General features: G+C 43.8%; 1 protein-coding gene across 14 annotated transcripts in view; it reads left to right on the top strand.

The window, feature by feature from the left end:
* ELAVL2 (ELAV like RNA binding protein 2) overlaps positions 1 to 12,866 on the top strand; it is a 321,877-nt gene that overhangs the window by 67,791 nt on the left and 241,220 nt on the right. For 11 of the 14 annotated variants that reach the window (XM_040358837.1, XM_040358789.1, XM_040358764.1 and 8 more), the window contains one exon: positions 11,472 to 11,712. In XM_040358837.1, coding sequence (XP_040214771.1) covers positions 11,472 to 11,712 — 241 coding nt within the window. The remainder of the gene's footprint in view (positions 1 to 11,471; positions 11,713 to 12,866) is intronic. The other 3 variants (XM_040358820.1, XM_040358806.1, XM_040358781.1) reach the window with 1 other exon arrangement.

The raw sequence follows: 12,866 nt of genomic DNA, 5'->3' as shown, positions 1-12,866 counted from the left end.
GCTTAAGTGGTTAATGTAATTCTGAGCATCGGTTTCCATGTACTTATAAGGAACATGTCAATAAAAAAATTAAAATAAAGCTACAAATGCTGTAGCTGATAACATTTAAGAAACCCCAAGCCCAGAAGTACAGCTCTTCTCAACCAGGTGGGTTCTACGCTGGTACCACCATCTTGGTAGTGGGATCTGGCTGGGATGGACGACTTGCTGTTTTATAACCAGCCTACCACTACGTAGGTTTAAGATACTGTACAATTGGTCCCTCAGCCTCCTGGGACGAGTGACATGGGAGCAGACACCTGTTGGGAAATGATTACCCCCCCCCCCCAAAAAAAATAAAATAAAAATAATGTAAGGGCAGAGCGACATAAGTGGCAGGATCATTTTTATGCGAAGTGTTGGAATTGTAGCCCTGATTTTATCCATCCACATAGAGCAGTTTACAAGTGACGAGCAGGTATACAGTTGCTCAGCAATGAGCCACTTGGGCAAGATGGTCGTCTGAGCAAGGGCTTAGTAGGCGTCTACTGTAACTTGTATTCTACAGGTGAGGGTTTCTTCTAATGTGACTGCAGAGGAAATGTGTGACACTACTCTTTGAAGCTGCAAAGGCAATCATGATGTGCTTCCATTGTAATGTTTTGGTATGGTCTCAAAGACCATTTGTGCATGTTTTTTTTTGTTCTTTTTTGTTTCTCATTCTAAAATGCATTTCTTCTTATTGGCTGCTCTGTCTGTTACTCAGAACTGTAGAGATCGGCACCTACTCCATGAACAGTTTTGTTGATCCTACCAAAGGAATATTCATTACTTTGTTAAACTTTAATACGAGTGTCATTTTATTCTGAGCAGATGGTCCTGTAGCTGAGCAATGCTATTATTTCAGCACACCCGGCCTAGTGCAGCTGTTCACTTGAATGTGGGCTTAATATAATAATTGTGCTACCTGAACACATGCAAAATAACATTCTCTGCATTTTCAAGACCTGTTGTGTGTGGTGTGTGTATACAGAATATGCAAAAAGTACAATTACTAAAACTTGGAACCAGATTAGCTGCTATGGAATAATGACAATTTAAAGAAGAAGAAACCAGTTGGCAGCAACAAATAATGTAGCTGCTGTTATAAACATTGACTCTTGCCAGTCTAAGGATCTAGGTCTGTCCTTACCCCGGTCGGTTCTTTGCTGATGGCACCGCCATCTTGATGTGGGAAGCTGGCTGTGACTTCCTGGCTCTTCATGGCCTGCTTCCCACTGTGAATGCGTGAGCAGTGCTGCACTTTGTCAGTGGACCCGCAGTCTACATGGACCTGCGACATATTTCAGGAGGTTGCATATGGGAGGAGCTCAGATCGCCAAGGCAATTGAAGTGGTGGACTGGGTATCTGTCAGAAATCTGTATGTGCGCCAAGAAAAAAAAAATGTTCATTAGTGGTAGAAGTGGGGCAAGGAGAAAAAGCTGAACTTCCCTTTTTTGGTAAAGTTCTGCATTAAGCAAGCCTATGCACATGGGTAGTGAGCTTTTACGCATTAGAGTATTCTGTCATTAAGTCTATTGATACTTGTCATAACCATTTGTTTTTGCTCCTTTATGGTACTGTCATTTTTTATTATATATATATATATATATATATATATATATATATATATATATATATATATATTTTCATTGTATTTGTGTGTTATAATTGTTCTATACATGTCTTTTTTGTGGGTGTTTTCAGATTTATATGTATATATATATCTTATACACTGCTTATCCTCAAGGCGTTGGTGATGGTAGGGTTAAAACTAAAGATCCCTCCCCCCGCCTTTCATTGTCCAATTGTAAGGTTTTAATGCCTTTATTAATCTGGTGGTGATGCCATTCCGTGACTTTGACAAAGCGTCTGGCACGCGAAACATGTCAGTCACGGCTCACCCCCACTTTTACTGATGCCCTCTCATGCTCACAGAAGTTTGTAATTGTATATTGACATCTTGGGAATTCCTATAGTGACGCCAGCGCTGGTCTTCCTATTGCTCGAGTTTCGCCCTCATTGATTGGCCCCTGGAGTCACATGATCTCTGAAGGACGGCGTCCGGACACCGCTTCCTTCCTTCTATTCTGTGACACAGTGGAGATCCTGTCTCCCCCCCTCGTTTTGACTGACGCGGCGGCGCCGCTGGCTCGGCTGCATCCATCCAGGACCTTCCCCGCCGCCCTACATTTCAGTCGTGAGGAGGTATCCCCGCTCTCACCGGCCCCTCTTTGTATCCGGGTGACCAGCAATACTCCTCCCTGCATGTGAGCTTCACCATCGATTGCTCCCAGCGTGGATGTCTTCCCTCCACTGCCTGTTTCCATTCTCTTGCTCGGAGGTGTGAAAGCGACTGTCGAGGTATCGTATCATCTCCCCACACAATTGTGTGTACACTCTCTGGAAGTACTGTCTACCACCTGCCCATAGTGATTTTTTGGTTTCCACTCTACCATCATCACATTACTTCTGTGTCTGCATTGGGGACTGTCCATTTGATTTTATCTGTCAATTTATTTTTGCTGCAATTTCTACAGTTCATGTTTGTTTTTTCACTCTCCAACATTTAAGTCTATAAAGTGATATCTACCTAACCTCTGTGCGCTGTATTTTTTAGTTTTTTGTGTTTTGTTTTTTGTTTATTGCCCATGTCTCCTAGTGGTTGACAGCTGCACGGAAGGTTTTTTGTATTACTTTTTACAACACAGAACACTGTGTTTCACTGTTCTCATGGTGTAGCGCTACCAGTGGGATTTTCTTGTATCAGTCTGACACACAGCATCTTTAATATTGGTAAAGACCCTCTGACGTAGGCTCTTTACCACATGATCTGGATAGACGTTTATCAGCCTTTCTTCCACTCGCACTGACAGGCAACATTTTCGGCCTTTTTTTATTTGTAGCACAAACAATAAAAACCACAGTGGTGATCAAATACCACCAAAAGAAAGCTATTTGTGTGGGGAAAAAAAATTATAAAAATGTTTCAGTACAGAGTCACATTACCTCGCAATTGTCATACAACAGCACTGAAAATTGGTTTGGGCAGGAAAGTGCAGTATTGAAGTGGTTAAAGTGGAGTTTCCGTCCCAAACATTTTTTTTCATTATTGTGCTCATTAGACCTAAAAAAAAAAAAAAAAAAAAAAAAAATGTTACTCATCTGGAAATGCCTGTTGCTATGCGGTCCCACGAAATCTGCCTTTGGAATCACCTAGGATTCTGACATCTCCCTCTAATGCTCCTGGGAAATGTGTGTCATCATTTCCCAGGATGCAGTGCGCTACCCAATTATCACTCCTCATCCAAGACTTCCAGGAAGTAAGTGCTTGTGGGCTTCACAATGCCCACAAGCAAAATGACAACGGTGTGGACATAGTTTTATAAACTATCTTTTTTGAATAACTATGCGGAGCGGCGGCGGATTGTAAAATAGTAAGTGACCGGATATATATTATAAAAACGCATGATGAAAGGACATACATTTAAAAAATGCTAATTGTGGTTGGAACCCCGCTTTAAGCATCAGGATCAGTTTAGATTTTCTAAGGCTTTGTATGTGCAGCTAGGGGCTGGTATAACCAGGCTATTGACCCCCCCCCAAACTGCCCATCTAGACTTGGCCGCCTTGCAGCTGCTTAAAGCTGTAGAAAATAATCACCATGTCCATATGTTACAAAACCAGAGAAACTCCCTGCTCAACTTACCGACCAGCCTTCAACTAACCAAATTATCCTGTCTAACAGTTTGCATTAAAACAGGGGGCTCTGTAGTTTACATATGTATTTGCAAATGGGTGCAGACTAAAACTGTTAAGATTATTCGGTTGGTTGCAGGCTGGTGGGTAAGTTGAGCAGGTCATTTCTGTGGTTTTGTTTTGCATGTATGTTGGTGCCATGTGCTCCATGCTGCAAAGGCCAGTTATAGTTGAGGGCAGTGGCCATTTGTTTATACTTTAGCATGTCACATGTACCTGGGAGGCACAAGCATAGCATCCAGCCCTACTGCCTGCAGTCTGTCAGTCTGGGGCAAGAAAGCTGTACTGAGTGGTAAACACTGTATAAGGTTTGGAATGAATGCCCAAATTGTAGGAATTCCATGTTTCAGGCATTCATCCCTGAATACATAGGGCCCTAAGTGAAAGTACAACGCAGAACAGGGTTCTTGTGCCCACGGGATTAAATGTACAGACGGGGCTAGATTCCCCTTGTGCCTAAGGCACAAAGTTAGAGACTTGATGCTGATTCTGCTTTTTGCACTTCTCTTTTTCAGACACGTTTGTAAATTAGAAGATTGGTATCTTAATCTTTTGATTTAAGAAAATAACATTGATATTATTTCACTGTTATGCATCTAAAGCCCTGGCAATTCACCTTTTGTTTTATTAAAGTGATAGTAAACTCTGTTATACCACTTGTATCTACAGGCAAGCCTATAGTAAGGCTTACCTGTAGGCACTGTAAATATCTGCTAGGCAATATTCAGAGTGCATGCAGCCTGTGATGTTACTGGCGCATGTGCCATGATGGTGCGGCATACAGTGCTGGACCCTTCAGAGCCCGTGCCGTAAATGGTAGCTCACGCGGGAATGACGTCATCACACTCCTGGCCACTCATGTACCTGGAGGACGCAAACCCGGAAGGAAGACCCGGGGAAGATGTCAGCCCTCTTGGCGCTGACAGCGCCTTGCCTTGCAGGGGATTTTTCTTCCCATCAACTGCGGTTTACGATCACTTTAAATGAGGGAACAAAATTCTATAAATCAATGCATTTTGGCCCAGTTAAGCGTATATATCAATGTGTTGCTGCTCGTTAAATAAAGGTCTGTTTTGTGAAGGTAGTCTACAGTGCCTTGCGGAAGTATTCGGCCCCCTTGAACTTTGCGACCTTTTGCCACATTTCAGGCTTCACACATAAAGATATAAAACTGTAATTTTTTTTGAAGAATCAACAAGTGGGACACAATCATGAAGTGGAACGAAATTTATTGGATATTTCAATCTTTTTTAACAAATAAAAAACTGAAAAATTGGGCGTGCAAAATTATTCAGCCCCCTTAAGTTAATACTTTGTAGCGCCACCTTTTGCTGCGATTACAGCTGTTGGTCGCTTGGGGTATGCCTCTATCAGTTTTGCACAGCTCGAGCTCAGTGAGGTTGGATGGAGAGCATTTGTGAACAGCAGTTTTCAGTTCTTTCCACAGATTCTCGATTGGATTCAGGTCTGGACTTTGACTTGGCCATTCTAACACCTGGATATGTTTATTTGTGAACCATTCCATTGTAGATTTTGCTTTGTTTTGGATCATTGTCTTGTTGGAAGACAAATGTCCGTCCCAGTCTCAGGTCTTTTGCAGACTCCATCAGGTTTTCTTCCAGAATGGTCCTGTATTTGGCTCCATCCATCTTCCCATCAATTTTAACCATATTCCCTGTCCCTGCTGAAGAAAAGCAGGCCCAAACCATGATGCTGACACCACCATGTTTGACAGTGGGGATGGTGTGTTCAGGGTAATGAGCTGTGTTGCTTTTATGCCAAACATAAAGTTTTGCATTGTTGTCCTATGGACAGAGTCTCCCACCTCAGCTGTAGATCTCTGCAGTTCATCCAGAGTGATCATGGGCCTCTTGGCTGCATCTCTGATCAGTCTTCTCCTTGTATGAGCTGAAAGTTTAGAGGGACGGCCAGGTCTTCGTAGATTTGCAGTGGTCTGATACTCCCATTTCAATATCGCTTGCACAGTGCTCCTTTGGATGTTTAAAGCTTGGGAAATCTTTTTGTATCCAAATCCGGCTTTAAACTTCTCCACAACAGTATCTCGGACCTGCCTGGTGTGTTCCTTGTTCTTCATGATGCTCTCTGCGCTTTAAACAGACCTCTGAGACTATCACAGTGCAGGTGCATTTATACGGAGACTTGATTACACACAGGTGGATTCTATTTATCATCATTAGTGATTTAGGTCAACATTAGATCATTCAGAGATTCTCACTGAACTTCTGGAGAGAGTTTGCTGCACTGAAAGTAAAGGGGCTGAATAATTTTGCACGCCCAATTTTTCAGTTTTTTATTTGTTAAAGTTTGAAATATCCAATAAATTTCATTCCACTTCATGATGGTGTCCCACTTGTTGATTCTTCAAAAAAAATTGTTTTATATCTTTGTTTGAAGCCTGAAATGTGGCAAAAGGAAGCAAAGTTCAAGGGGGCCAAATACTTTCGCAAGGCACTGTAATTATAAATGGGATACAAGTATATGTTAGGCCCCGTACTCACGACCAAACATGTCTGCTGAAACTGGTCCACGGACCAGTTTCAGCAGACATGTTTGGCCGTGTGTTGGCCCGAGCGGACCATTTTCGGGCGGATCGGACAACTGTTTCCTGGACTTGCTTTAAAACAGTCCGCTGGAAACCTGTCCGCCCGGACATGTACGGTCGTCTGTACAGACCTACCGTACATGTCCTGCCGCCCGCCATCCCTCGCATGCGTCGAATGACTTCGATGCATGCGTGGAAGCATTTTAAAGGCAGGCCGCCCACGTCGCCACATCATTGTCGCGGCGACACCGCGTCATCGACACCGCGTCATCGACGCGGCGACACCGCGGACACGCCCCGCGTATTGTTTACGCGCGGACCTCTGTTCGATGGTGTGTACAGCCATCAAACAGAAGTCCCCGGGCAGACATGTCCGATGAAAACGGTCCGCGGACCGGTTTCATCGGACATGTTTGATCGTGAGTACTCGGCCTCAAAGAAACCTTGAAAATGCTAAATGCACAAAAATAAGTCTGTGTAAAAAATAGTACAGCGGTCAAAAAAAAACAAGTGAAAGGATATAAAATAGATCTTAGATATACAATATTGAATAGTGAAATGAGAAAAAATTCTCTCACTGGTAGATAGAATAAAATAATGTGACAAAAATAAGTGAATATAAGAAAGTCTCACTGTGTGAATGTAACATCCAAGATATTTGAAAAATAAATAGAATGAAGTCCTTGCAGGATAGAGAATTCCTTGAAGGGAAATCCGAATGAACACCGAGAGAGGATAGAAGGAAATTCATCCACCAGGAAGACCCCCAAATGTGGGAATGTAGTCTGCTTACCCTGTCAGTGCGATCACCATTACAGTGATCTCAGCGCACCTGAGGATTTTAGGTCTCCCTCTGTAAGATGTATGAAGTGGTGCCTGCAGAGTAAATGCCCTGAAATGATAATTTCCCAGGAAGCAATGGGGTCTTAAAACAAAATTGTGTGATGCAAAGCAAGTTTCACTGCAAAATGCTACCACCCCAGAATGCATGTCAAGTGGAAATGCTTGAAATCTGAACAAGCCTTAAATGCATGCAGACTTATTTTTGTAGAAAGAAAAACACTGGTCTAGATAAAAAGATGAAGTGATGAACACCAAAAATAAATGAATGAATATTAAGCTGCCAGTACCAAAAAATCTTGATACAAAAAATTCCTAAAACATGTGTAAAAAATAGTACAGCGCTCAAAAAAACAAGTGAAAAGGATCTAAAATAGATCTTGGATATACAATATTGAATAGTGAAATGAGAAAAAAATTCTCACTGGTAGATAGAATAAAATACGGTAATGTGACAAAAATAAGTGAATATAAGAAAGTCCCACTGTGTGAATGTAACATCCAAGATATTTGAAAAATAAATAGAATGAAGTCCTTGCAGGATAGAGTGTTCCTTGTTCTTCATGATGCTCTCATGATGCTCAGTTTTGTTAGGGGGCACATTTTAAAATCATTTTGAAATCTTTTAGGTCAAGCTGCAGTTTCCTGGTAGCTCATTACAGTGAGGAATAATGTTCCATGTAAAACACATTCTCCCATAAAAAGGATGAAGCTGCTTTAGCCCTGTAATTTGCATACAGAAAATGCATGTTGAAATATTTTGAATTTGATGCATGGGCAAAAAAAAACATGAAGCATTATTGAACCTTTTTCAAGCAATAGCATTGAAATGCAGCGTCTATAGGTACAATTCATTAGATTACAACCTGTGACAACATTTGGACATTTCCATTGATGACAGTTTAAGGACACATTCCTGGCCTCCCCTGCATTAGTGTTTAGCACTATTCATTTAAATTTGATTTAAGTAATTTCAAATATAGCATAAGTGTTAGTGTTCCTACTTGTACCCATGCTCTTCAATGCTCTAAACGCTCAAAATAAACTGTTCAAAGTAAAACATGGCGTTTGCAAATACGTTATTACTGTTAGACTAGGTTCACAGGGCAGTAGTCACTAAAAAGTGATTGCTTTTTAGTGGTTGCTAGAGCAGGACTATCTTTTTTTTTTTCTGATTGCTAGAGCTGCAGCCCTTAGGCTTCCAGGGGGCGATGCTGCCACCTTCTGAATGTTTTTGCCAAATGGCAATTTTTCATGGAGCTATTACGCTGCAGGCATGAGCCAGGTGGCACTGCATGTAAAGTGCAGTCACGTTAAATTTGCTGTATCTGTATGATCCCTCCCTTGCTTGCTATAAGCTTTCGTGGCCAGTCGGGTAGTACAAATGTGGTCTAACCACACATTTATTACCACCTTTGTGAATAAGGCCTTATTTAAATATTTTGGAATGTTTTCTCAAAATATGAGCATAATAGTTCATATTCACCAAATGTGAGGTACAAGACCCCTTTCCATGGAAGGCAGTTTTAGCTTAAGCTAAATTCCAGCTACAACTTTAGTTGGGGCCAAAAAATTGCAACACTTACCCCATCTACACTGTTTTCATCTCCCACAGTATGTTGTCTTCATCATTAGATGATAATGATGATGTGGGTTGAATGGCGTCATGGTCATTCAGCCCATTTCCTGTGAGACATTGACCAGCCAATTGTGAGTGTTGCACAGAGGTGCCATGTCATTCAGGCTGGGTTCACACTGGTACGATACGACTTTGCCCTGCGACTTGAAGCTGACATATGTCCGACTTTCGATGAACGGGCACGGCATAGGTTCCCCCTCCAAGAGCATACCAGGCCCTTGGGTCTGGTATGGATTTTAAGGGGAACCCCCAGGCCGGAAAACGGCGTGGGGGTACCCCAAAATCCATACTAGATCCTTATCCCAGCATGCAGCTCGGCCGGTCACGAAAGGGGGTGGGGAGCGAACGTCCCTCCCCCTCCTGAACCGTACCAGGCCACATGCCCTCAACATGGGGGGTGGGTGTTTCGGGGCAGGGGGGCTGATGAGGACAAGGGCCTCTTCCCGACAACCCTGGCCATTGGTTGTTGGAGTCTACGGGCGGGGGGCTTATCGGAATCCGGGAGTCCCCTTTAATAAGGGGGCCCCAGATCCCCGCCCCCCACCCGAATGAGTATGGGGTACATCGCACCCCTACCCATTCACCTGGGGGGGGGGAGTGTGTCAATAAAAACACTACAAAAGTTTTTAAAGTAATTTATTAAGCGACTTCAGGGGTCTTCTTCTGTCTTTGGGGGTCGTCTTCTGACTTCGGGAGTTGTCTTCTGACTTCGGGGGTCGTCTTCCGACTTCGGGAGTCTCTCTGGCCTCTTCTACCCGCTCTCCGGTGCATTCTGCCGGGCTCCTCTCTTCTGACAGCTCTTTTACTAGCGTTGGCCCGGTCTTCCCTGTCCGTCTTCTTCCTGCTTCTCTTCTGATGTTGACACAACGTTCTCTCCCGCTTTAATGCCGTGTGCGCGGTGCGCAAAGACTTATATAGGCATGGGGCGTGGCCACCGGGTGATGTCATCCGGTCACCCCCCCCCCCCCACCCCTTATGACGTCACCACCCGGTGCATGATGGGACTGTTGCATCATAAGGGGCAGGGTCACCGGATGGCATCACCCGGTGACCACGCTCCAGACCTATATAAGTCGTTGCGGTGACACAGCATTACAGTGGGAGAGAGTGTTGTGTCAACATCGGAAGAAGAGGGAAGATGAGAGATGACCGGGCCAACGCTAGTAAAATAGCTGGCAGAATGCACCAGGCTGGAGAGCGAAGAAGTCAGAAGAAGACCCCTAGAGCTGCCTAATTACTTTAAAAACCTGTCCTTTTTTTTTTTTTTTTTCCACCCATGTGTACCCCATACTCATTCACATAGGGTGGGGGCCGGGACCTAGGGCTCCCGGATTCCAATAAGCCCCCCGCCCGCAGACCACGACAACCAACGGCCAGGGTTGTCGGGAAGATGCCCTTGTCCTCATCAACATGGGGACAGGGTGTTTTGGGGTGGAGTGGCTGCAGTGCACCCTCTGCCCCAAAGCAACCACCCCCCATGTTGAGTGTATGCGGCCTGGTATGGTTGAAGAGGGGGGTGGAACGTGGTCGTCCCCACCCTCTTTCCTGACCGGCCGGGCTGCGTGCTCAGATAAGGGCCTGGTATGGATTTTGGGGGGGACCCCACGTTTTTTCAGCGTAGGGGGTTTCCCTTAAAATCCATACCAGACTGAAGGGCCTGATATGCTCTTGGAGGGGGAACCCATGCCGTTTTTTTATTTAAAATTTGGCGTGGAATCCCCCTCAAGATCAGCAGAGCACAAGTCTCATGCCAAAATCGGATCATGCAAGACGGCGATCGGACTTCAATGATATTCAATGGGCTGAAGTAGGATCAATGTCGGACCAAAGTAGTGCAGGGAGCATTTTCAAAGTCGGACCAGTTAAGACCGCTCCCATTGGGAAAAATTGATTTTCACATGTCATGCGACATGAGCTCCCAATGTCGGAGCGTTTGTCACACCAATGTGAACCCAGCCTCGGTCCCTCTTTGCAGCATTCAGGCCCTTTCTCTTGCTGGGGACAGAGTACCTGTGACATGCTTAAACCAGGGTAGTATAGCTGAAAACACATGAGTTGTGCACCTTTTTTATCCGTTTTTCACAAATTGGGCCTTAACCTGTCGTCTTTGGTGTGTATGGGAATTTTTTGTGTGTGAAACTATGCTATAGCAAATGTCCTGTGTACATAGTACTTGTCCCCATTAAAATCCAAGCAATGAATTAAAAAACATATTTTCGGTGATTGCTGGCTGCAGCTCCACCCTTCCGGAAGCCTAAAATTAAGGGTTTTTTTCATGATGGAGAGTTACGATCAGCCAGCTTTCAATGAAGACGCCTGTTCTGTTCACAACTAAGAGGGGGGTTTCTCATTGTTTTTTTTTTTTTTTTTAATTAATCTGGCTACACATTATTTCTACCATAACATGAAACACTAGTTTGCAATGATCATGGAAAAATGTGTTTGTACACTTAAATTTCACTAAATGGTTATAAACCAGTGGGCTAATACAATAAACTGTTAGAAGCTAATGTCAATTACTTTAAAGTGATACTTCTGTTTTCTGTGGTAGGATTGACAGAGCTTGGCAAAATCTATTTGACTGCAGAAATCTCTCAATATATATTATTTGTGACATTTCCTTCTTAACCCTTCCCCTCCTTTCTCGTTAGCAGGTAATAGCTGCCATGGAAACACAGTTGTCCAATGGTCCCACATGCAATAACACAGGCAATTGTCCAAACTCGATGAACAACTGCACATCTCCCGTGGACTCCAACAATACAGAGGACAGCAAGACCAATTTAATAGTCAACTACCTTCCTCAGAACATGACCCAGGAGGAATTGAAGAGCTTATTTGGAAGTATTGGAGAGATTGAATCATGTAAGCTTGTGCGGGATAAAATAACAGGTATAAAACATTTTTAAATCACTTTTTGGGGGGATTTTCCCTTGCTAATGTTTAAATCCGAATCGGTCCCTTTAGTCGCAAGTTTGGTATACAAATCCTTGAATTTCAGAAATATCCTGTAGTGAGTAATGAATTTAAAATGCTAGGTAAAGTAAAAGGTCCCTTGGATTCCCTGCATTGCTTCACTGCCAAGACCTTGTGTGTTTAAAGCGGAGGTTCACCGTTAGAGCGCACATTTTCCCCTTAGATTAATGCTCGTTTTGTCTAGGGGAATCGGCTATTGGTTTTAAAATATGATCCGTACTTACCCGTTTACGAGATGCATCCTCTCCGTCGCTTCCGGGTATGGGCTGCGGGAATGGGCGTTCCTTCTTGATTGACAGTCTTCCGAGAGGCTTCCGACGGTCGCATCCTTCGTCACGATTTTCCGAAAGAAGCCGAACGTCGGTGCGCAGTATAGAGCCGCACCGACGTTCGGCTTCTTTCGGCTACAAGTGACGCGATGGATGCGACCGTCGGAAGCCTCTCGGAAGACTATCAATCAAGAAGGAACGCCCGCTCCCGAAGACCCATACCCGGAAGCGACGGAAGAAGATGCATCTCGAAAACGGGTAAGTACGGATCATATTTTAAAACAAATAGCCGATTCCCCTAGACCAAACGAGCAGGAATCTAAGGGGAAAAGGGCAACAATTAAATAAATGGGTGAACTCCCGCTTTAACTAACTGTCCAAAGTTACAGAGCGCTACTCTTTCCCTTGCATCCTTGTGACCACATTTGTACCTTGTGACTATCCCCTCACACTGAGCGCTATATTGTAGAAGACAAGGAAGTGTATTCTCAGGGCTATGACAGTAGGTTGCGGTGACAGGGAGTGCAAGTGATTAAAGTGGATGTAAACCCTCACATATATCCAGTGAAGTGAACAGCCTCAGATGATACAGAGATGAAACCAATCTCCCTACATACGCTTTACATGTATATCTGCTGTCTTCATCTTGCTTTATTTAGTCTCTAAAAAGTGCACATAGTGTTTGAATTTTTTTCTTCCTGTTCAGCACTGGGAGTGATGTCTTGACATATACTCCGTGACAGCTGATTGGAGGAACAACACCCACCCTTCGCATTGGCAGAATTAAACAAGCTCTCTGCT

This window comes from Rana temporaria, chromosome 1 (assembly GCF_905171775.1).
Source record: "Rana temporaria chromosome 1, aRanTem1.1, whole genome shotgun sequence".
Taxonomy (NCBI): Eukaryota; Metazoa; Chordata; class Amphibia; order Anura; family Ranidae; genus Rana; species Rana temporaria.
This window is presented reverse-complemented; position numbering and strand designations above follow the sequence as displayed.